The following is a 23,384-nucleotide window of genomic DNA, read 5'->3' as shown; positions in this document are numbered from 1 at the left end:
TCACATTCAAATTTCGGGACGAAATTTCTTTAACGGGTAGGTACTGTGACAACCCAGAAATTTTTGACTAATTTTAAAGCAAACTCTCGATACGATTTAATATTTTTGACACGATAAGCAATGTTTGTTAGGTTGAGTCTAAAAAATTTTGAACTGTTTCATATATTCATTTGACTTTCAACCATTTCAGACGATTCACGAACAAATATTTGTAATTAGATATGTGTGTGTATATATATATAATAATTGGAAGTATATTTGAAATATTAAATGTGGTTGTTATGAAATATGATATTATGATAATTATTATTTAAAACATATTTACATATATAAATAAAGTATACTAAATATATATTTTGTGATTTTGAATTTATTTAGTAAACGATAGTAGCACTCATTTGTCATTCAATTGATAGTAAACAAGTTAAAACGAACTTATGTGATTTTAAAAATAAACGGTGTTTCAAAAATGAGTTATATAATTTATAGGCTTATTAAATATGTATTTAGGATCTATTTATTAAGTTTTAAATTTTTTTATATATATTACCTAGGATCGAGCGTGAACAGTGAGTTATTTTTATTTAATAATTAATGAACAATTTTACACCCTAACAGACCAAAATAAATAATTATAGTTAATTTAAAATTTTAGAATTTTTCTGTATACTTTTATCCGCTACTGATTATGAACGGAGTACGAATTTCGGTCCGTAAAAGGAATAGTAGGTGACGGCTAAATTAACTCACGTTTAAATTCTTTAATTAGATTATAGTGATTATTATATTTAACATCACTGTGCTTTTGTTGAAATTCACCTCAACTCTAAATCTTTATATACGTACATGCATCTCTCAAATCATGAAACCACTAATTGAATTATTGTTACTTGTCTCTGTTTGTTGATCGAAACAGCCACTCACAATTGACTTCAAAATCACACTCATGCAAGAAATTACTAAATTCTTTGATTTATTATTCCTGTTAAAAAAATATACATATGCCATCTCTCTTCTTACAACAATTTTCAATACAAAAACTCAGTCATGGCTGTTGATGTTTGCTCAACTTTTGAAGATCCCATAAGCCCAAGAATCTCATTCTCTCATGAACTCGATGACCCATCATCCGATTCACTAGACCCGACCCGATCAAACCGATTACAATTATCGCCATCTTTTGATTTCACTTTTTACACCACTTCTAGTTCAACACCAACTGATGAACTCTTTTCAAATGGCCAAATCCTCCCTACCCCACGAGTAACCCTTCGTCCACCACTAGACCACCGGTATCACCACCTTCAAACTAAACCACCACCCTTGATATCATCCCGTTTCTAAATATATATATTTTGTTTTGCCTTCTAACCGAGAATCAAGAACCACTACGACCATTGTTGTTACTTCGGTTCTTTTGTTTACTGGATAAGTTTCATCACCTTCACCACACCCATTTATGTATTTGTGATTCCCAACTACCACCACCAAGTTTACCACTCAAACTCGCCACCCTAGCTACACCATCGGCTCACCCTCACAACCCACCATAACCACCATCGTTGCCACCATAAAACCACAAACCCACTTCCATTTTTATGTTTCAGTCGAACCCCTCCAATAAAACACCATCTTCATCATAAAACCAAATATCTCTTTATTTCCGTTTTCATGTCATGCAAACAACCAACACCAATTACTCCAATTCTGCTGCTACAATACCTGTTTCTCCACTGCTACTGCAGGTCACGAAGTGCACCACCATCGTCACCCTTGAGCTACTATTTACAGCTGTAAAACAATCCATACAATCCCTATTTTTGCTTCTATATTTCAATTTCTGTCATAGCAAATGAAGAGTGTTGTTTACAGCTGCAAATGTTGTCGCTACTGTTGTTATTATTATTATTTTTTACAGTCCAGCACCACGAAACCCACATCATCAAAACTGCTATTCGATTTTAATTTTTGGATTACTGTTAATCGGGCTTGTTAATTGGTTATATGGGCTTCAATATATTGTTGGGCTTACATTGTATTGGGCCAAGAATTGATTTATGCGTTGCTAAGTGGACTGAAAAGGAACGAATAAATGATGAAGAATAAGAATAAAATGGAAACGGGAAGATACGGGTTAATAGAATTTAATTATGATTTATAACAGAAAAGTATCAGGCAGTCCACTGGTTAAGGGTGTTGGGGTTAAGCGAAGGGTCTTGGGTTCGAGCCCAGGCTGGTGCAATTTCTTTTTAGGAAGCTTATTTAATCCCTTGAGGTAGCTATCTTATATTATTATTATTATTATTATTATTATTATTATTATTATTGTTGTTGTTGTTGTTAATATTATAATTAAAATTACTTAATATTATTACTAATACTAATAACATGATTTTTATTATTATTATCATTAATATAAATTATAGTATTATCATTATTATTACTAGAAAAATTATTAAGTATTATTATTAGCATTATCATTAGTAGTATCATTATGAGTAAAACCATTATCGTTATTATATTCATCATTATTATCATTATTATTATCGTTATTATTATTAAGTTAGTTTTAATATTAATATGATGATCTTAGAATTTAAAAGTATTAGCTAGAGGTTAATAAAATTATAGTTAGATTATAACAACATAATATAAATCATGATATTAAAATAAAAATGATGTAAGATATTAATTACTACTACAAAGTTTATAAGTCATAAGGATGAGTATAAAGATATATAAAATTATTATTTTAACATTAATATTATTAATTTTAACATTATTATTATAATTATTATTATTATTATTATTATTATTATTATTATTATCATCATCATCATCATCATTATTTTAGTACTATTATAATTATTACTACAAACAAAAGATATTTATATAACAATAGAATTATTACATATATCATAAGTATATCTAATTTACTATTTTAATATAAAAATAATATATATAGATATATATAATATTGAAATAATAAATACATTACTATTTAAATAAGTAATATATTATATAATTAATATATATAAATTGGGTTGAATACCATTATATGTTCATTATATGTTTTAATATATATAATTGATATAGGTTCGTGAATCCGAGGCCAACTCTGCATTGTTCAGTATCGTCATATGTATTTTTACTACGAAATACAGTAGTGTGAGTTTCATTACTCCCTTTTTAAATGCTTTTGCAATATATATATATTTTTGGGACTGAGAATACATGCGCTTTTATAAATGTTTGACGAAATAGACACAAGTAATTGAAACTACATTCTATGGTTGAATGATCGAAGCCGAATATGCCCCTTTTTGCTTGGTAGCCTAAGAATTAGTAAACCGATCTACTAATTGACTCGAATCCTAAAGATAGATCTATTGGGCCTAACAAACCCCATCCATGGTTGCGGATGCTTTAGTACTTCGATGTTGTTTTATCATGTCCGATGGATGTCCCGGAATGACAGGGGATATTCTTATATGCATCTTGTTAATGTCGGTTACCAGGTGTTCAATCCATATGAATGATTTTTGCATGCATGATATTTATGAGAAATGGAAATGAAATTCTTGTGGTCTATTAAAATGATGGAAATGATTGTTTATGATAAACTAATGAACTCACCAACCTTTTGGTTGACACTTTAAAGCATGTTTATTCTCAGGTATGAAAGAAATCTTCCGCTGTGTATTTGCTCATTTTAGAGATATTACTTGGAGTCGTTCACGACATATTTCAAAAGACGTTGCATTCGAGTCATTGAGTTCATCAAGATTATTATTAAGTCAATTATAGTTGGATATATTATGAAATGGTATGCATGCCGTCAACTTTCGATGAAATGAAAGTTTGTCTTTTAAAAATGAATGCAATATTTGTAAAATGTATCATATAGAGGTCAAGTACCTCGCGATGTAACCAAATGTAATGTATTCGTCCAAATGGATTAGGACGGGTCGTTAGAGCAAACACCAGAATGTTGAAGGCCTTGAGACAAATGATAGCGAGAACAAACTGCATTCTGATGAATTAAGATCTGTCCCCAACACTAAGCACCAATATACTCTAAGTATCCAACCCACCAAGCATTTACACACAATAATTGGCCGAAACACGCGGTTTTGAAGGCAATACCTAGGCGATAAGTCAAGAAGATTGTTCTCGACGCATCAAGACCCGGTGCTACTTCAACGAAATATAGATCTAAACGGAACCACTGAGCAAGCGAAGACCACTAGAGTAAGAACACAATTTTAATTCAAGTGTCATCATATAATATTATGAAAAGGGTAGTTATCTGAAAGCGATTTTAATAAAAAAAAATATTAACAGGAACGTTGCTAGCTGTTGTAACATGACTAGACATTGATTATAACCATAAAACTTATTTTATCCATTGATTAGGTTTTAACTTTTAATGATGTATACAAACTTGATTTGGTGTTTTCAAGAGGTGTTTGCAAGAGGTCAACACTTGTTTTTCCATGGACATACCTCCTTGGTGTATAAATTATATATATAGAACTAATCAAGGGAAACACTTTTTTTGAAAAGGGGAAGTAAATTTAATTTTTTTTTTTTTTTTCTAATTTTATTTCACAAGCATTAAGATTAGCTGAAAATGTGAACATTTAAAAAGATACCATGTGATAAATGTTATTATTTTGACTAGAAAACGCTCGAAGAAATAACATTCATTTATAAATGTTATTCCTGATAACATTCATGCATGTTATTCTTTCAGCGTTTTTTCTTTTTCATTTTCTGGAAAGTTTTTTTTTTTAGAAAATTTAACCTGATTTAGAGTTTTCTTTCAATGTTTTAAGTTTAGTCACTAAACTCAAAACCGTTCGTGTTAAAAACTCAATATGATCCCTAAATCTAAACCCTAATTTCTAAAACTTGAAAAAACGCTCAAAAAATAACATACATCACGATGAATGTTATCAAGAATAACATTTATCGATGAATGTTATTTCTTCGAGCTTTGTCAGGTCAAAATAATATGTGATCACACAGTGTCTTTTTTAAATATTCATATTTTCACAGCAGTTTTTTCATCCATGTAAGTCCGCCATTGTTTCCAGTTTTAACTAACTCGAGAACAACAGTTTTAATCACTCTCGAATTCAAGCTCAAAACACAAACCACTCAAACCGAAGTTCAAACATAAAACTTCAAATTATTCAAGTTGGAGCACGAGCAGAATACTTAATAAACGAGTCAAGACAAGTATCTGGTATTTGACTTTAATTCAGTTAACAGCAATAGTATTTTCAACCCAACCCATTTTTCGAATTAACCGACTGTCTATACTTTAGCACATCATCACATAAAAAACTGTAAAACCAACGTACCAAAAATGATAACTCTCCACCTTTTCTTCATGCTTTTAAAATGGAATCACACACCTTATAGTTCAAAACAGTATCGATACGTTTAAAGTAACAATAATAATAATAATAATAAAACAAAAATTCATTACAAACCCTGCAGCCATTGCATTAGTACAGCGCACTTATGATGACAAGCACTTCAGGTATTCATCCGTTCATGTATCGGGGTCAGAATTTTGACTATACACATTGTCGGCTCACCAACAACATACGAGCTTTCCCATTAATCTTTCGTTACGGGAAGCCTCACATATATCAACTACGTTCTTTTGCCTGTTGCATCAAAATAACCTTAATGAATATAATAAACACACACTTAGACAAAACGATAAACAAGCACACTACTCCAAACACACATTCAAAGATTTTGCAATGAAAACCTTAATAAATTGCTCTTTCTGTATCATTTAAAGACATGGATAAATGAACCATTGTTGTGTGTAAGAAATATATTTTACAAATATAAATACTTTTTTTTGCAATAAAATAATTCCAAAGATTCTTTAGACATTGAAAAATACATTCGGGTGAACGTTCGAACTGGTTGACCCATTTCCTTCGGAACTATTCGTACTCAATAGGGATAATAAAACATGTGACAGATGCAAAATACGTAACTAAAGAGAGTGGATTAAAAAAAAAATTACCAATATAACTCTTCTTTAAAACTTTAGGATACTGTTCTTCCATAACAGATGGATGCTATATACAAATTCTTTGACCATTTCTCCTGTCAATGCAAAAACAAAATAAAAATTAATCAATTGTTATTTCATTTGAACTATAAAAAATAATTTTTATATTTATTTATAATAAAAAATACCTTAACATGGTTACAAGGAAAGGCGGATGTTCTAAGAGTTTCTTGGGTGACATCTTGTGATCTTCTTTTGGATGTACTAAGTATGAAAGCAGCTTGATCATCGGTTGCAGCTGCCGCCGTTATTCGGTACCCATTTTCCCATCGTCTGTGAATCCCTTCACTGGGATACAGAAAATCGAGTTCAACCACCTACACACACAGAGAGTAAGCAGCCAACCACAAACTGTATAAGTTGACTTTTTTGTTGACTTAGAGTGACAACAGAGAAGTGAGTAGAGTAATACCTGGTTAGAGTAAGTTGCATCTCTAGACATGACAATGCCCCATCGACTACCGGCTGTCGTCATTGACGTTACCAAAAACCCTTCCTTCCATTTCTTGTTAATCCACTTGAATGGGAAAACATCACTCACTTTGTATGACTGTTGTGTGTACGTCGTTCCTATAAGTAGGTTAGATACAAAGAAAATAATCATTATCCAAAAATATTATGATCTACAACTGCATTGGTTGGTGGTGGTGGGGTGGTGGGTGTGTGTGTGTGGTGGTGGTGGTGGGGTGGGGGGGGGGGGGGGGTGGGGTGGGGTTTGGGGGAAGAGTATATGCATGTATATTTGTGTGTGTGCACGCGTGCGTGTATATATATATATATATATATATATATATATATATATATATAGTGTTGTAAAACTCCCCGATTGATGAAGTTACTCCCCGTTTACTCTTTTTTAGGAACCGCCTGATCCGATTTTCTAAAATCTGAGTAATTAATTGGTCAAAATCGGATTTAGTTGGTCAAAGTCGGTCGAAGTTAATATCGGTCAACATTTTAAAATGACTTGAGATGAAAATTTTTGAGTGCTTGAACAACTGGTGTTATGTTAATGTTTATTTGGATTTCTTGTATATTTACACAAATAATTTTGAAATTTATTTATTATTTATATTATAAAAAGGCCAATCCGAATACTCCCTCAAAAGTCCCGACCGAATACTCCCCGAGTACCGATTTTTGCAAGATATACAAATATATATATGTATGTATGTATATATATATATATATATATATATATATATAGAGAGAGAGAGAGAGAGAGAGAGAGAGAGAACATACCTTTAGACATTACCACCAACGCACTACCATTTGTTGCACCAGCGAGTGATGTAATGTAATAGTTTTTCTCCCATTGCTCCATTATCCATTCCTTTAATACAAAATTAAAAAAAGATTATAACTAATTAAACGTGCCAAAATATTGCTACAACTTGTAACGTAAACAGTAAATTAAAACTGTGTTTTACCTTGTGCAAGAACACAGGGGAGAGCTCAAATACTTGTGAACTGAACCCTGTGCCCGCATCCATAACAATAGCCCATAAATTAACCGCAGATGCAACACAGCTAATATTTAAACCATCACTCTTTCCCTTTTCAATATGCTGGTGGAGTCTTGCATCCGTTACGTTGTAGTAGTACCTGCGTGTTCAATATGTTTGACAAGATTGCTTCAGGATATATATATATATATATATATATATATATATATATATAGGGTCATAATCAAGAGGGAAGCACTTTTTGGGGGAAGTGGGGGAAGTAAATTTTTTTGGTTTTTTTCGAAAATTGTTTTTCAGGCATCAAGTTTAGGTGAAATTGAAAATATGAACATTTAAAAAAGACACTTTGTGATAATGTTATTATTTAGGCGGGAAACCGATCGAAGAAATAACTGATAACATTCATCATGAGTAATGTTATTCCTAATAATATTTTTGGAACGTTGTTTTCTTTCATCTTTTTTGAAGTTTTTTTTTTTTCAAAATTTAGCCCGATTTAGAGTTTAGGGTTTAGTCCCTAAACCCAAAACCCTAAACTCTAAGCTGTTCGTGTTAAAAATTCAATCTAAACCCTAATTTCAAAACCCTAAACCCTAATTTCTAAATTCTAAACCCTAATTTCTAAACCTAATAGCTAAACCCTAAATTTTGAACCATAATTTCTAAACCCTAATTACTAAACCCTAATTTTTAAACCCTAAAAAAAAACTATAATGCATGTTTTGATTTTTTTCTTCGAGCGTTTTCCCGCCAAAATAATAACATTCATCACAAAGTGTCTTTTTTAAATGTTCATATTTTCATTTGCTCTTGATGCCTAAAAAAAAAATTCCGAAAAATTCCGAAAAAACTTACTTCCCCCTATTTCCCCTCAAAAATGTGCTTCCCTCTTGATTATTTATATATATATATATATATATATATATATATATATATATATAAGGGGCGCGATCCATGGTTAGACTTAAAAACGGCTAAGAATGGATAAAGCAAAATTTTTTTTTTGAAAAAATTATCTTTTTAATGTCTCTTAATAAGCAGATTGAATAAAACGCAAAAATTGAAAAAAAATTAACGAAATCGATAACGAAATCGTTATAAAATCGATGATGAATGATTAATTTATCATTCATCTAAATAGTGATGAATGATAAATATTATCATTCAACACGATGATTATCATTCATCGGATATTCATCATCGATTTTTTAACAATTTCGAATGTTTTTGGCTTATAAAAATATAGATTAGGACGCATTTTGATGCAGATTTATGAATCTAAAAAAAAAAAAAAAAAAAATTTGATGTTGTTTATCCCCACTTAGCCACTAAAGTTGCTTAGCCATGGATTAAACCACTATATATATATATATATATATATATATATATATATATATATATATATATATATATATATATATATATTCCCCGTACCTCTGTTTCATTGGTGTTCTTGAAGTATAAATAGATATCCATTGTGAGGCAGGAGTGCCTATACGAGTTTTCTTCCGAGGCTGATTGTCATCTTCCAAATCGATAAGGAGTCGTGCCCTCTTGTGGCCCACCTAGAGTACATAACACAATTAACTGAAGTTAGAACATGGAGCGTTAAAAAATGTAACTTTTAATAATATCAAACGCACCTTTAAGGCGCCATCTATTCTGATTGGTCGAAGAGATGGACTTGAACCAAGGCAGTTGTCGAAGAGTCCAATAAGCTTCAAGTAGTTGGGTTCTTCGTCAAATTTCATGTTGGTAACCGTTTCAAGAAATTGTTTAAAAGGTAAGGGACAAAGATAACAAAGTAAATCGGGAGACGTTGCCATCTTTTTTTTACAAACAAGAAACCCTTTGTTTTCGCCCTGCAATAAAATAATTGGTAAAAATTAGAACTTTTAACATTATTGATTTATTTATTTAGGATAAAACAAAAAGGAAACCCTACACAACATTCAATTACCTTGAACCCAATTATAATAATCTTTGTAAAAGTTAAATAAAACCAAACATATCTAAAAACTAGCAAAAATGAAAAGAGTACGAGTTTAAGAATTTCAGAATCATTCTTTTAGAATTTATGAACTTGAAAGCACCTAGAGATCCTTATCTCTAGATGAAAATCTCTTTTATTATTATAAAGATAGGTTTGACAAATAAGGGAATCCAGAGATAAATTTGCTAGAAAAAGAACAAAATCAAAATTTCAAATCCATAGATTTAGTAACTTTAAATCCATACACCGTTTTACTCCGTAAGAGGTTAAAAGAAAGCAAAGAAAACCAAAAGATGCACAACTTCGAAAATTTTCTACAAGTACAATCCCCTAACGTAAAGATCGTCACTTTAGAAATATTGACTGATTTCCCTAAAACCCGTGAAAATTGAAAGTGCTGAACTTTATAGAGTATCTATGTTGGGAAGAGAACTCCATTCAAATTGATAAAGGTAGGTTCAAAACATAAAGAAACTAACTAACTAACTAACTCACCTAGAAATACAAAATAAAAAATAATAATAATAACAAAAAATCACATAGTAAATATATTTATTTATAGAATATAAATATATAAATTAACTCACAATAAAGCCTTGCCATGGAAGCTTTCCTCTAAGAAGAAATATTAATGTATAAGCCAATGACTCGAGATCATCCCTTCTACTTCCTGTTCTACCCAAGTGGGCATGTACGCTTGCATAACGTACTGTTCCCCTGTCAAAGAAAAACACAAATTTATAAGAAAATGTCAGATATTAAGCCGATAAAAATATTATGACGTGTGTAACTACAAATATTAACCAAGATGTACGAATTACCTAAACACATCAGGCTTTTGGTCATAGTCAACATGATTATCAGACGACGTGTCCCTCCATTTTGAGGCTAAAATACAAGAATTCAACCAATCAAAACCTAATCTAATAATCTATTTATAATTTATGATGTAACCCCGTAAAGACTGAAGAGACAATAGAAAAGAAAAATATGTACCTAATCCAAGATCAACCAAATACAACTTTTTCTCGTTAGGCGTCCCAGGTTGACCAAGCAAAAAGTTTTCAGGCTTTACATCTCCGTGAACAAAACTGAATATAACACAATTTCCGGTCACGTGTAAATGCCAAAATAAATAAATAAATAAATAAAGTAACTATCTAAAATTCAAAAGTTAAGTTTGGTACCCTCTTATGTGAAGTTGCTCTAATATCGATAACGCCTCCACTGCTATGCAAGCAACCATTTCTTCAGAGAGACTGTCCCAAACAACAAAACTCAAACATACATTAAACTAAAAAAAAAAAAAAAAAAAAAAAAAAAAAAAACTTTTTTTTTGGTTTGTCGTGTACATTTGGTTGCTGGAGTTCCAAACATCCCATAAACTCGGGCCCAGTTTGTCCATTACCTAAATAGAATAGATTGACCATGCATAAGCACAAATAAATCGTCGCCACAAATTTAAAAAAAAAAAAAAAAAAAAAAAAAAAGTGAACTAGTAAAGTATGAAAACTAACAAGGATATAGTAGTCTCCTTGCCGGCCTTTATGATGCACCATCGGAACACCGTAGCACCCATTAAGGGTACTTCATGCACGCAAAATTCAGAAATTAATTACCAGTTAGGAATTATTTTAATTTTTATTTCTAAATATAACAAAAGAACACCACTTACCTGTAAACTTGCCATTCATACGGAGGACCATAACTACACCCCTTTCCATTTCGATGCTCCAATTTCAACGCAACCTACATCCCAATATGTCAATAACACTAATAATCAAAATATCAACACGTGATCTAATAATAATAATAAGAATAATAATTTGTGAAAAAAATGTACCTCGAGAGCATCAGGGCCGTTGATTCCTGAGCCACCGCTCACCCTTCTACCTACATACACTTGACCAAATCCTCCTTTACCGAGTTTTCGTTCCAACTTGTACGCAGGAGAATTTCCAACTTGAACCTGAGAGAAAATTTAAATCAGTGTTTACGAGCCTAAGTTAAAATTTATTACCAAATATGGGTCCAGGTTACCTATTTAAGGGTTATACCAGTTATTGCATTCATAGGCGGAAGTATGTGGAGGCAAAAGAGGCTATGGCCCTCCTAAAAACTTGAGTAGTAATGTAAATCATTGGTGTTTTAAGGGTAAATTTATTTGTATATTTAGGATAATGTCATGTTTTCTACCTTAGGTGGCCCTCTAATTTTCTTGACAGTTTTTATCTATTCGGTTTTCATCAAAGCAACGTACCACTTATTTGCAACCTTTAAAAATTCCATACTTTAATATCATATCTTATGATCTACATATTAAAAAAACTTATAATATAATACTTAACTCAAACTAGTCCAGTAATCTTGTTTCTTTTAAGTAAGTTTACACAAAGGGAAATTTTCTTATCAAATGTAGATGTATTTTAAAAACTAACGTTGTATGCAGTCACCTTGAGAAAATTGTTCAAGTTCCGCCACCGATTGCATTCCTATCTAATTATCTAATTATAAAATTATAATTTAAGCCTTAATGCCTTTTCTACTCAAATACCTTAAAAACTGTTTCCAAATCATGACATTGTATAGCATAACAGAATCATGATTTATTGTATCTTGATTTATGAAACCCAAACATTTACTTCAGAACTTTCACAAACACTTATAGTAAAATTTAGAATGGTATAATATTGGTATTAATTCAAGAATCGATAATTATTATCTTAAAGTCCTGGCTCATTAATAAAGGTTAACGGCTTAACATGAGTATTTATTAGATTGTTACAAAAAAAGGTAAAATGAACATGAATTATAAGCTCGTATAATAATTACCCGTTCGGGAAGCGGGCTTGTGCTTCCTTCATCCTCAGCATCAGCCGCCAATTTTTCAGCACCATTACCAACAACTAACTGATTACAACCTCCAACCTCCAAATTCAATGGGGCCCGACCAATTCCACCACCAAATATTTCAAGATTTTTATCTTGATCTGTTGGTCGACTTCCCCGACCTCTGCCAGCTGGCCTCGGCATTGGATAGGGATATGTGGGGGCCGCAGGACCAACAGCAGGGGTTTTAAGGGCCTGAGCTTTGCCTCGCCGGGTTCCACGACGAGTAGTCGGGGCTAAAATGGCAGTATTATCTTCAACATTAGTAGCTTTTTTGGCTTGGCGTACTCCACGTCTCAAATCCGGCATCTTCTTCCATGCACAAATATATATCCTCCGGCTTTCACGGAATATATACTATAAACCCTAATGACTGAAAATCAAGAAATCAAATTTTACGTATATACCATACCAAACAAAATGTAGTTATTACATTTCATTAAAAAACAACTATATAGTTGAAATATAGTTACTACATTTCATCAGGAATCAAGTACATACTTTTTCAGAAAATCCTATTTGTGCCAGTTTTGTATACTCCAATCCCATTTATGAACTTAAAACTATGGAACTGACACATATAGCGTCGCAAAATGAGCGATTTAAAACAATACAAAAGAGGCATGAATGAATAAATGAAATGTTGCAAAAGACTATAGACAAAAACTGCCAATCACATTTGTTGTTGTGCACCTGAATTTCTCATAAACCATCCAAACATGTTCATTCTAGCAAACTACATTAATTTAACCGCTTTATCACATATATAACTGTTAATTTGCAACAAAAAAGCAAAATACGAGACGGTTCAAAAATCAATCACATACACAATATCTAACCTTTAAACTGCAAAATCAAAGCATTTGTGATAAAACCAAATTCTTCTTGAAATTATGCATGTATCATAAACAATAAAAAAAAAAAAAAAAAAAAAAAAAGTAACTCCCTTTTTTCATCATATTCAAATGATCTAATCTAATAATCACACACAACAATTCACATATTTTGCTATCACGCCAACATCTATAACTACTAAACATAACTTTTAAATACAATCTACAAACTTAAAAAATCAATCTTAGATCAATTGCTACATCATCAACGATGATCATCGGAAAACACAAAATAGGATACAAAAAGATCAAAACCAAACAATAAAAAATTCATCAAAATTGCACAAATGGGTCAGATTCAAACGTACGTATACACAGTAAAATCAAAACAAAATCTAAACTTTGTCAAAAAGATTGTACCTTTTAAGTAAATAATCAAGTACCCAGATGATGAAATTGAAAAGGGTATCTTAATCTTGAACCGATTATATTAAATCTCGATCAAAACAATGTTTTAACTCCTAAAAATATGATGGAAAAAGAAGGTGGGCAAGTCGATTGGGGGTTTGCGGTGGATGTGTGTGTTGTGTGAGGGATATGGCGCATAGAAAGACGGTGTAAGGTACGTATTGGCGTACGATAGCAACGTTTGTAATGTTAATGGTTGTGTTTATCGATGGTTATTGGTGTGCTGGTGCTGATTCTCCCTTAAATTTTAATGGGTTCTTGTAGTTCCACGTTTTTAATGACAAATGGGCTCATTTTTTTCAAATTCTTTCGGGCTCTTTTTTAAAATGTGATTTTTGGGATTTTGTTAACCACAATTTTAGAAATTGTCGTTAACATGCATAAGGATGTTTTACATAACATGACGGTTATATGTTTGTTATAATTCAGTAGGCTTATAACTACTTTTAGTGGCCTATTAACTACTTAAATATGTAACAATATATAAGAACAAAGAGAGAAGAAATATTGATATTGATATTTCAAGAGAAATGGTACACCATTAAATAGCTACCATACATGCCTATTTATAGTGTAAAATATTACTATGCAAGCTATACAAAGTTGACTAAAATTTATCATCCATATGACTTTTTGTACTCATATTATAACACTCCCCCTTGGATGATCAATTTTATTAGAGTGCAACTAGTACTGTCTCATTAAAAACCTTGCTAAAGAAAAACCCAGTGGGATAAAAACTTTAGTCAAGGGAAAAATAGTGCAGTATAGAGTTGACTCCCCCTCAAGTAGACATCGCTGAGTCGTCACATCTTTTGAACTTGCCTTATGCCAATATTGTGAACGTGTGTTCTGAAAACAGCGGTTGACAGTGCTTGGGTATAAAGATCAGCAGAGTTATTGATTGAATGTATCTCATTTTAATCTGTTGTCTTTTACGAGATCTTGAGTATATGAGAAGAATCTGAGATTTTCATCTGAAACTATATCATCTAAATCTTTTATGTACAAGTTTTAGCCCCTGTGATTTGTTTACAGTCTCCTTCATGGTTTGCTCAAACCGTTGTTTTAATTCCTATTCCCTTTCAGTCCTTTTCTGAGCCTTACCACCTTACCAACATACCATTCTTTTCCGTCAAACTTATGACCTTTAAGACCGTCTATGATTTTAGCGCCTCGTCAGCATTTATGTTTTGTTCTGTCACTTTTGATACTCTTCTGTCATTTATACTATGCAAGCTGAATTATCTTCATAGATAGTTGTTGGACTTTTATAGCGTTCTAGTCCACAAGAATCAATAATGATTTGTGTCATTGATCTCAACCAAAAACATTCCCGAATGGCTTCATGTAATTCAATCACTTCGGCATAATTTGATGATGTTGCAACAAGTGTTTGTTTTTGAGAACGCCATGATATTGCGGTGCCTCCATTTAAGAATATCTAGTTTGAGATTTAGCTTTATGTGGATCAGATAAATAATCTACATCTGTATAACCAAACAAATCTTGTTTCGAGTTGTTAGAATAAAATAATTATAAATCAGTAGTTCCCCTAAGGTATCAAAATATGTGTTTGATCCCATTCCAATGTCTTTTGGTAGGGGTTGAGCTGAAACTTGTCAATAAATTAACTGCAAAAGAAATGTCAGGTCTTGTATAATTTGTAAGATACATAAGAGCCCCAATTTTACTAAAATATGGAACTTCTCAACCAAGAAGATCTTCATGATCTTCAAGAGGATGAAATGGATCAGTATCAATATTGAGATCTAACAACCATAGAAGTACTTAATGGTTTTTGTCTTGTCCATATTAAAATGTTTTAAAAACTTTTCAGTATAATTTGTTTGATGTATAAGTAAGTCATTAGTCATATGTTCAATATGTAAATCAACGTAATACTTGATTTTTTTTTTTCATTTCAAAATCTTTCTTTAGAAGTTGAATGACTTCATAGATTTCTTTATTTAAGATAATTGATATAAACTGCTATGATCACATATCCGAACATTGTTTTTATAAAACACACGTGCAAATAAGTTTATATGTATACCCTTTTCTTATCAAGTAGTTATTTAATCAGTTATACCACATACGTCCCGATTGTATAAACCCATATAAAAAATCTTTGTGATTTAATAGAATACATTCATTTGGGTTTTGCATTAGATGCTTATGATACCTTAAACCCTTCAGGTATATTCATGTATATCACTATAAATGATCCATAATGATAAGTAGTAACAACATCCATGACATGCATTTAAGTAACTACCAGGTTGATTACGTATCTAATAAGTAATTGTATCCATTACGGGAGGATAAGTTTTCCTCATAATTCATTTCTGATCTTTGTGGGAAATCTTCAGTTGCAAGTCTAGTTTTGCCTTGTAACTTCATTTGCATATTTCTTTTTCGGATAAAAATTCATTTGTATCCCATACGTTTCACATCTTTAAAAGTGATCACGATTGATCCGAAAACTTTTCTTTTATTGAGCGATTCTAATTCAGCTCGTATTGCTCCTTTCAATTAAGCTCAGTCATGTCTATTTTGACACTCAATGACAAATTTTGGTTCTAGATCATCATCTTTATTCACGATGTCATTATATGAAAAATTCTCATAAATATTTGTCATTCCGTTTCGGTTCCATTATATTGCATAATTTATTGCAATTTCTGTATTTATTATCAATATCCTCTGCAGAAGGAGTATTGATATTTGGTTCTTCTTGAACACTTTATTTTACCTCATTATCAGCTGATTTTCTTTTCGAGGATTTTTATCTTCAGAACCAATTGATCTTCCACATTTCATGCGTGGTAAAGACTCAAGAGTGACATTATTGTCAGCTTTTGGAATTTCAATTCGAGCTGGAGCTTTTACTGTTATTATATATGATTTAGTCACTCTTTTTGTATCTTTAAATGCATCAGGTAATTAATTTGCAAGTTCTTGCATATGCAACATTTTTGAACTTTTGTTTCGCATTCTTTTATGCGAGTTCTATATACCTTAATTGATGTTCACATCATGAAGCATCTTTTTCTTTATTTTTTCATGAAGCATCTTTTTCTTTATTTTTCATTTCTCCCCCTAATTTAGGGAACAATGTTTCATTAAAGTGACAATCAGCAAAATGTGCTGTAAAAACATCACCCGTCATGGGTTCAATATATCTTATAATTGAATATGTTTCATATCCAACATATATTCCCATCCTCCTTTGAGGACCCATTTTAGTGTGTTGTGGTGGTGCGATAGGAACATAAACCGCACAACCAAGTGTTCTAAGATGGAAAATATTTGGCTCTCAACCAAAATTAAGTTGGTAATGGAGAATATTTATGACTTGCACTTGGTTTAATGCGAATTAATATCGCATCATGTAAATTTACATGTCCCCATATAAATATTGAGAGTTTTGTACTCATTACTAATTATCTAGTTTTTAGCTGCAAGCGTTTATCTATTGATTCAGCTAAACCAATTTTGTGTATGCACATGAGCAACTGGATGTTCAACAACAATCCCTGTAGACATATAATAATCATTAAATGCTTGAGATGTTAACTCACCAGCATTATCAAGTCTCATCCTTTTAATGGTGTAATCAGAATAATGTGTTCTCAATTTAATAATTTGTGCAAGAAACTTTGCAAATGCCATATTATGGCTTGATAACACGCAAACATGAGACCATCCGCTAGATGCGTCTATTAGAACCATGAAATATCAAAATGGTCCACATGATGGATGAATTGGTCCATATATATATAACCTTGAATTCTTTCAAGAAACATTGGTGATGCTTTCTCAATATTCATTTCATTAATCACCATATGTGCTTTTCATTAATCACCATATGTGCTTTTTCATTAATCACCATATGTGCTTTTCATTAATCACCATATGTGCTTTTCATTAATCACCATATGCGCTTTTTCATCATATATAATTTTCACCATATGCGCTTTTAATCATATGCGCTGCGCTTTTCATCATATGCGCTTTTAATCATATTCGTTGCGCTTTCATCATATGCGCTTTTCATCATATGCGCTTTTCGGTGCTACATAGATATTTCTCATTTTCTGTTATCATTGACCGATAATCATATCCATTATGATATATATCAGAGAAACTTAACAAATTTCTTTTTGATTTGAGAGAAAACAAGACTTTATTTATCAAAAAATTCGTACCATTTGGTAACATGAATTTTACCTTTCTCGTTCATTTTATCAAGTTTGCAATACCTGATATAGTATTTATAATTCCTTCAGTTGATTTCAAATTAATGAAATATTTCTTAGATTTGAGTATGGTGTGTGTGGTACCAATATATGCAATACAAATATTCCCACCATGTGATTGATTTTGTACTTTAGCAGTATTCATATTAAAATTTCAACAAGATAATCAAAAATCTATTACCTGCAAACAAGTTACAATCCGCAGTACATAAAAGATAACACCTAATAAACATATGTGTTATGGTCTAAAATTATTTATTTAGGAGTGACACATAATAAGTTAGACATCTTAGAAAATCAAACCATTCAAGTCTCAAGGTAGCTCATGGTTTATTTAATTAAGATTTTTCAACAGATTCACTCTCATTTTTTTTTCTTTTGGGACTTATTTGTAGAGCTAAACAAGATGTTCATGTATTCAAGAAATACTAGACTGATGATCCATGTTACCATATCATTAATAAGAATCTCTGGGATTCTTATAAGCGCGTCTACTAACATCTTCAATTTTATTTGTTCATAGATCACGATTATTTCTTGATAATTAATATCGTATCTATCTTTGAGTATTTTCCATAATACACTTGGATCTTCGATCATATAATATGTAGATTCTAAGGACTCGTCAATATGTTTGCTAAGAAAAATACTTGCCATTGCTTTCTCTTGTTCGGAACAATTGTTATTTTCATTCAGGGTTTCTAAAATACTGATTGATTCAAGATGTTTTTCCACATTTATAACCCATGGTATTTGTATTATCCCCTAATTTCGTATATTCTTCCATTTCATTTAAGTAATTCTAGCTAACAATTATATATATAGATACTCCGTATTAAAATAACACGCTTACTAAGTAAAACTACCTAGCTAACTATTTCATCTAGTTTAACATGTGAAAAGGTTTCAAAAACGTGTAGCGATAATCTTGGTCAAATCATTCATACTATGATTGATAATTGTAAGACATAGGTGGTTTAAGGGTGGTCCCGTTCTTTTAACACTTTATAAGTTAGAATTGTAACATTATACATACACAAGGGTTATAAAATGAAAATCCTGAAAAATGTATTATCGTCTTCTTCACAAACGTTCAGTACCATCCATTTTAGATTTAGTATATCTAATCTATTTAATTTAATAATTCATATTTGTATTAACTAATTAATTATACAAAACTAACCATAATATAAACATAACTATAGGATCACTAATTCGTTATCAATCAGATTCTTTAAAATTTCCCGACATCGTAGCCTAAGTCGGCGGTGACTTTTCAATCGGTAAACATGGATACTTTATGATTAATAAATCTTATTAACAAATTAATATTTGAGTTTAGTTAGGAATTAATAATTTATCCTTTAATATAATATAACTTGTGAGGACTTTGTGTTCGTTTTCAACTCGGCTCCAATCTCTGTTTTGTTTATATATACTTTTCTTCAACTGATTTTCTTCTTGATCACATCTAAATGTATTTATGTGGGTGGACTGAATGGATAGTAGATTTTGAAGTGGATTAAATTGATGTGAATTATAATCTTATCTTATGGCTTCCATTTGTTGTTCTTTATTTGAACATCTTTCAATGTCAAATTTGTAAATTGATCCACTTTTGTTGTTCGAACTTTTCTTTTGTGATTTGTATGAACTTTTTTTATTATTATTATTATGCGTAAATAGGTTCTCTAAATTTCTGTAGTCTCTTGGTTGACCTTTTATTGTTAATAAGGATTTGGTATAATGTAATTACAGAAATATAATTCAGGCGGTATAACCGACCATATATAACTTAAATAACATAAAAATAAATGTTAGTGAAGTTAATAAAAGTTAGATTACATAAATATAATTCAGGCGGTATAACCGACCATATATAACTTAAATAACATAAAAATAAATGTTAGTGAAGTTAATAAAAGTTAGATTACATAAATATAATTCAGGCGGTATAACCGACCATATATAACTTAAATAACATAAATATAAATGTTAGTGAAGTTAATAAAAGTTAGATTACATAAATATAATTCAGGCGGTATAACCGACCATATATAATTTAGGTGGCAGAGTCAACCATATAATAAGAACAATACAAATGCACTAAGAACTTAATAAAAATTAGTAGTTCAAAATGTTAGTAGTCCAAAATTTGATATATTCGAGTCTGAAAATTATTAATAATTTCATACCTTGATTAGTGACTCGTGATCGTTTGAGATATCCTTTGATTACACTAAGCTCTTCGTGCTGATAACGTGTTATAATTCAGTAGGCTTATAACTACCTTTAGTGGCCTATTAACTACTTAAATATGTAACAATATATAAGAACAAAGAGAGAAGAAATATTGATATTGATATTTCAAGAGAAATGGTACACCATTAAATGGCTACCATACATGCCTATTTATAGTGTAAAATATTACTATGCAAGCTATACAAAGTTGACTAAAATTTATCATCCATATGACTTTTTGTACTCATATTATAACAATGTTAACTTTTATGAAAAGATTACTGAATTGTACAACACCGTTATGCATATTAACTAACAACTCTAAAGACTATAGTTAGCAAAAAAATATACATTATTTTTTTTGTTTTTAACCCGACTCGACGTCAAAACTATATTAATGTAGCCCAACCTGACTTAGACTTTACAGTCGAGTTTCTTTGAGAAAATAGGATCATCCTTGGACTTGAAGTTGGGGAGAATGATGCCATGAGAAATTGGATGGTTTTATGCTGTATTTATCGATGTAACTGAAATTGCTAACCAGTTTATATTTATTTGTTTAAAAAAATAACAAATACTTATAGAAATGAAGCCGATTTAAAAAAAAACCTTAACAACCGAGGTATACAACCAAAGCATAAAACGAAGCAAGCATGGGTAATAAAACTAATGAAACAAATAAACAAAACGCTTTTGACCTCCTTTAGGACCCGCTTTCTTCATTTTTCTGTTTACGATCTGTCGATCTCACGCCTTATTTCCTTGCTCGATCGATTGTCGATCTTGAAAGATAGATCATTAGACGATCCATTTTCAACTATAGTTGCAAACGAGGGTGTTAGCAAACCTCGATCCATAAGGCCTTGAAAATACCTGTTGCTTACCGAGTTTAGATCCACGGTCGATGAGCAACCAACCTGATCATTGGCATGAGATTATTTAAAAAAAAATTGCACCGTGTCTCCGAGATCCAAATCATCAACATTATCAAGCAACTTAAATGAGTTTGATTCGGCCTTCGATTTATCATACCTATTCGAATCGGTTTTCCCAAGACCAACGTCTTTTTTAGACCCTTCAACACTAGAGGAAATCACACATTTGCCCTTCATCTTCTTGTTCATTTGATTCCAAGCACAACAAAATCCATTTCACGACGAATCAGAGCAACCACAATACAATCAACCTCCATGATCTTTAACAACTAATCCAGACCTCTCTTCATTCTGAATATAAATGGCATCCGCCTTCTTTAAACTGTTTTTATTGCTCATGTTTCTCATAATGTCCAAAAATCCGATTTCACTAACATTTATGTAATAACCCGCCTTTTTTCGTTAATTTATTTTAACGCCGTCTTTTAAAAAAAAATTAATATCTTTCGTTATCTAAATTCGTATTTTGTGTTGACTACCGTTTTAATATTTCCCGTTATTTAATTATAACATCTCTCGTTACCCTAGCGTATTTAAAATAATTCGTTTGGTTAATTCACGCACCCGCTTTTAAACTCGAGGGACCAAAATTGCCAAGGGGCCAAACTAGTTGACTAAGTCAACTAGTCAACCCCATCTCATATCCACTCATTCATCTCCCACCTCCACCTCCCTTTTCTCTCTAGTTACCAAAACCCCATTTTCATCTTCATCACTAATTCATCGTATAAATCCGAATCAAGAAGCTAACATGAAAAAAAATTGCATATTTGGAATCCTTGCATCATCCTCTTCAATTTGGTACCAATTTCATAGCTTGGGGTAAGCTTTTCAAAATCTCTAATTTTTATAAATTAGACCTTTAAACTTAATAGTGTGTTAATTAGTGTCTATGGCTCATTGTGATGTCGTGTATGTAATTTGTATGCTCGATGTTGTTATTTTGGTGTAACTAGCATGAATTTGAAAATTGGTGTGTTTAATCTTGAGTTTTGAGTGATTTAATGTTGTTAAATGTTAAAGCTCATGTATTAAAAGTGTTACTAGCATCATTAGCTTCGTTTTGGTATGTAGGTTGACTTGGAAAAACTTCATTAACTTAAATGTTAAATTCATGATTCTTGGTTAGGGTTTGATAGCTTTTAAAATGAACGTTCTTGATGCTTTGAATGCTATGAAACGTTGTTAGTAAGTGTTTAGTTGCAATGTATGTTTAATTACCTTCGAAACGGCATAACGTATGTGTAAATTGAATTCCCGAATCATGAAATGCATTTTATGAACTTGAAACTTTAGTGATGAACTTTTAACGATCATTCGACGAGGTTTTGGTTATTGTAAATGATGGATTTGATTGATGATATGTGTTTAGTTGCATTCCTTGTTAAAATACCTTTCCAACGATGTATGGTATGTGTTTTGAGTGTTTTCGGTTCATAATTTGGGTTTGAATGAAGTTTGGTTCGTGCACATAACAAATTTCAGCAACAGCATTTTTCCAGGCACAGGAGCGCCGCTTTTGTACTAAAAGTGCCGCTCCTGGTCAATCTTTTGTGGAGTTTTTCATTAGGCACCAGGAAAGCCGCTCCTGGAAACAAGAGCGTCACTTCTGGGTCCTCAAGAGCGCCGCACCTGGTCTTGGTGCGCCGCTCCTGTGCAGAGAATGTCCTTGACCAAAATCACTTTGTGATTTCACAGTATCACTCCCGCTTACTCGTAACTCCGATTAACATGAAACTTGGCCAACATGCTTATATATGATTTCTCATCATGAAACAATAGTCGGAAACCCGACCCGACCCCGTTGACTTTGACTTTGACTTTGACCAAGTTTGACTTTTAGTCAAACTTAACCAAATACTTATGAATCGTTCTAATCTTCTTTTATACTTGATTATTGCATGAAACTTGACAACGTGACTCACATGCTATATATATTTGAGTCGTAACGAGCCATAGGATAATAGAACACATTTCGACCGACCTTGTGTCTTACCCGGTATTGATACAACTTACTTGTTTAGGTCAAGAGTAAGCAACTTTTATTGCACAACGTTTAATTACAAGTACTTTGGCATGCAACTACGGGAGATCATAGTCACACCTTTTCAACAACTTTTATTCTTTAAATCATAGGATGAGAAACATATACGTATCATACTTTTTTTGCTTTGAACACAAGTACGAAAACAAA

The 23,384-nt window shown here is 31.6% G+C and overlaps 1 protein-coding gene across 1 annotated transcript; it reads right to left on the bottom strand.

Moving 5' to 3' along the window:
* Nucleotides 1–5,371: 5,371 nt before the first annotated feature.
* On the bottom strand, nucleotides 5,372–13,981 carry LOC139883545 (casein kinase 1-like protein HD16). Its single transcript, XM_071867712.1, has 18 exons — nucleotides 13,705–13,981; nucleotides 12,395–12,824; nucleotides 11,406–11,531; nucleotides 11,238–11,311; nucleotides 11,080–11,149; nucleotides 10,915–10,970; nucleotides 10,750–10,821; nucleotides 10,559–10,653; nucleotides 10,384–10,450; nucleotides 10,150–10,279; nucleotides 9,213–9,431; nucleotides 9,004–9,134; nucleotides 7,534–7,708; nucleotides 7,346–7,436; nucleotides 6,516–6,673; nucleotides 6,232–6,420; nucleotides 6,056–6,138; nucleotides 5,372–5,681 (listed from the first exon to the last, which is right to left on the bottom strand). The coding sequence occupies exons 2-17, from the start codon at nucleotides 12,758–12,760 to the stop codon at nucleotides 6,079–6,081; spliced, it is 2,079 nt and encodes a 692-aa protein (XP_071723813.1). The 5' UTR covers nucleotides 12,761–12,824; nucleotides 13,705–13,981; the 3' UTR covers nucleotides 5,372–5,681; nucleotides 6,056–6,078.
* Between the last annotated feature and the right edge of the window lie 9,403 nt (nucleotides 13,982–23,384).

The sequence above is a fragment of the Rutidosis leptorrhynchoides genome, chromosome 1 (assembly GCF_046630445.1).
Source record: "Rutidosis leptorrhynchoides isolate AG116_Rl617_1_P2 chromosome 1, CSIRO_AGI_Rlap_v1, whole genome shotgun sequence".
Lineage (NCBI taxonomy): Eukaryota > Viridiplantae > Streptophyta > Magnoliopsida > Asterales > Asteraceae > Rutidosis > Rutidosis leptorrhynchoides.
The sequence above is the reverse complement of the archived record's forward strand: the minus strand, read 5'-3'. Positions and strand labels throughout refer to the sequence as shown.

Bases quoted from the DNA above. Each gene is read 5' to 3' on its own strand.
- LOC139883545 (XM_071867712.1), bottom strand. From the start codon at position 12,760: ATGCCGGATTTGAGACGTGGAGTACGCCAAGCCAAAAAAGCTACTAAT. The intron at 10,280-10,383 runs GTAATTCGTACA...TTTCTTTGACAG, and splicing joins CAAAAGCCTGATGTGTTTAG to GGGAACAGTACGTTATGCAA. The intron at 9,135-9,212 runs GTGCGTTTGATA...TATGTACTCTAG, and splicing joins GAATAGATGGCGCCTTAAAG to GTGGGCCACAAGAGGGCACG.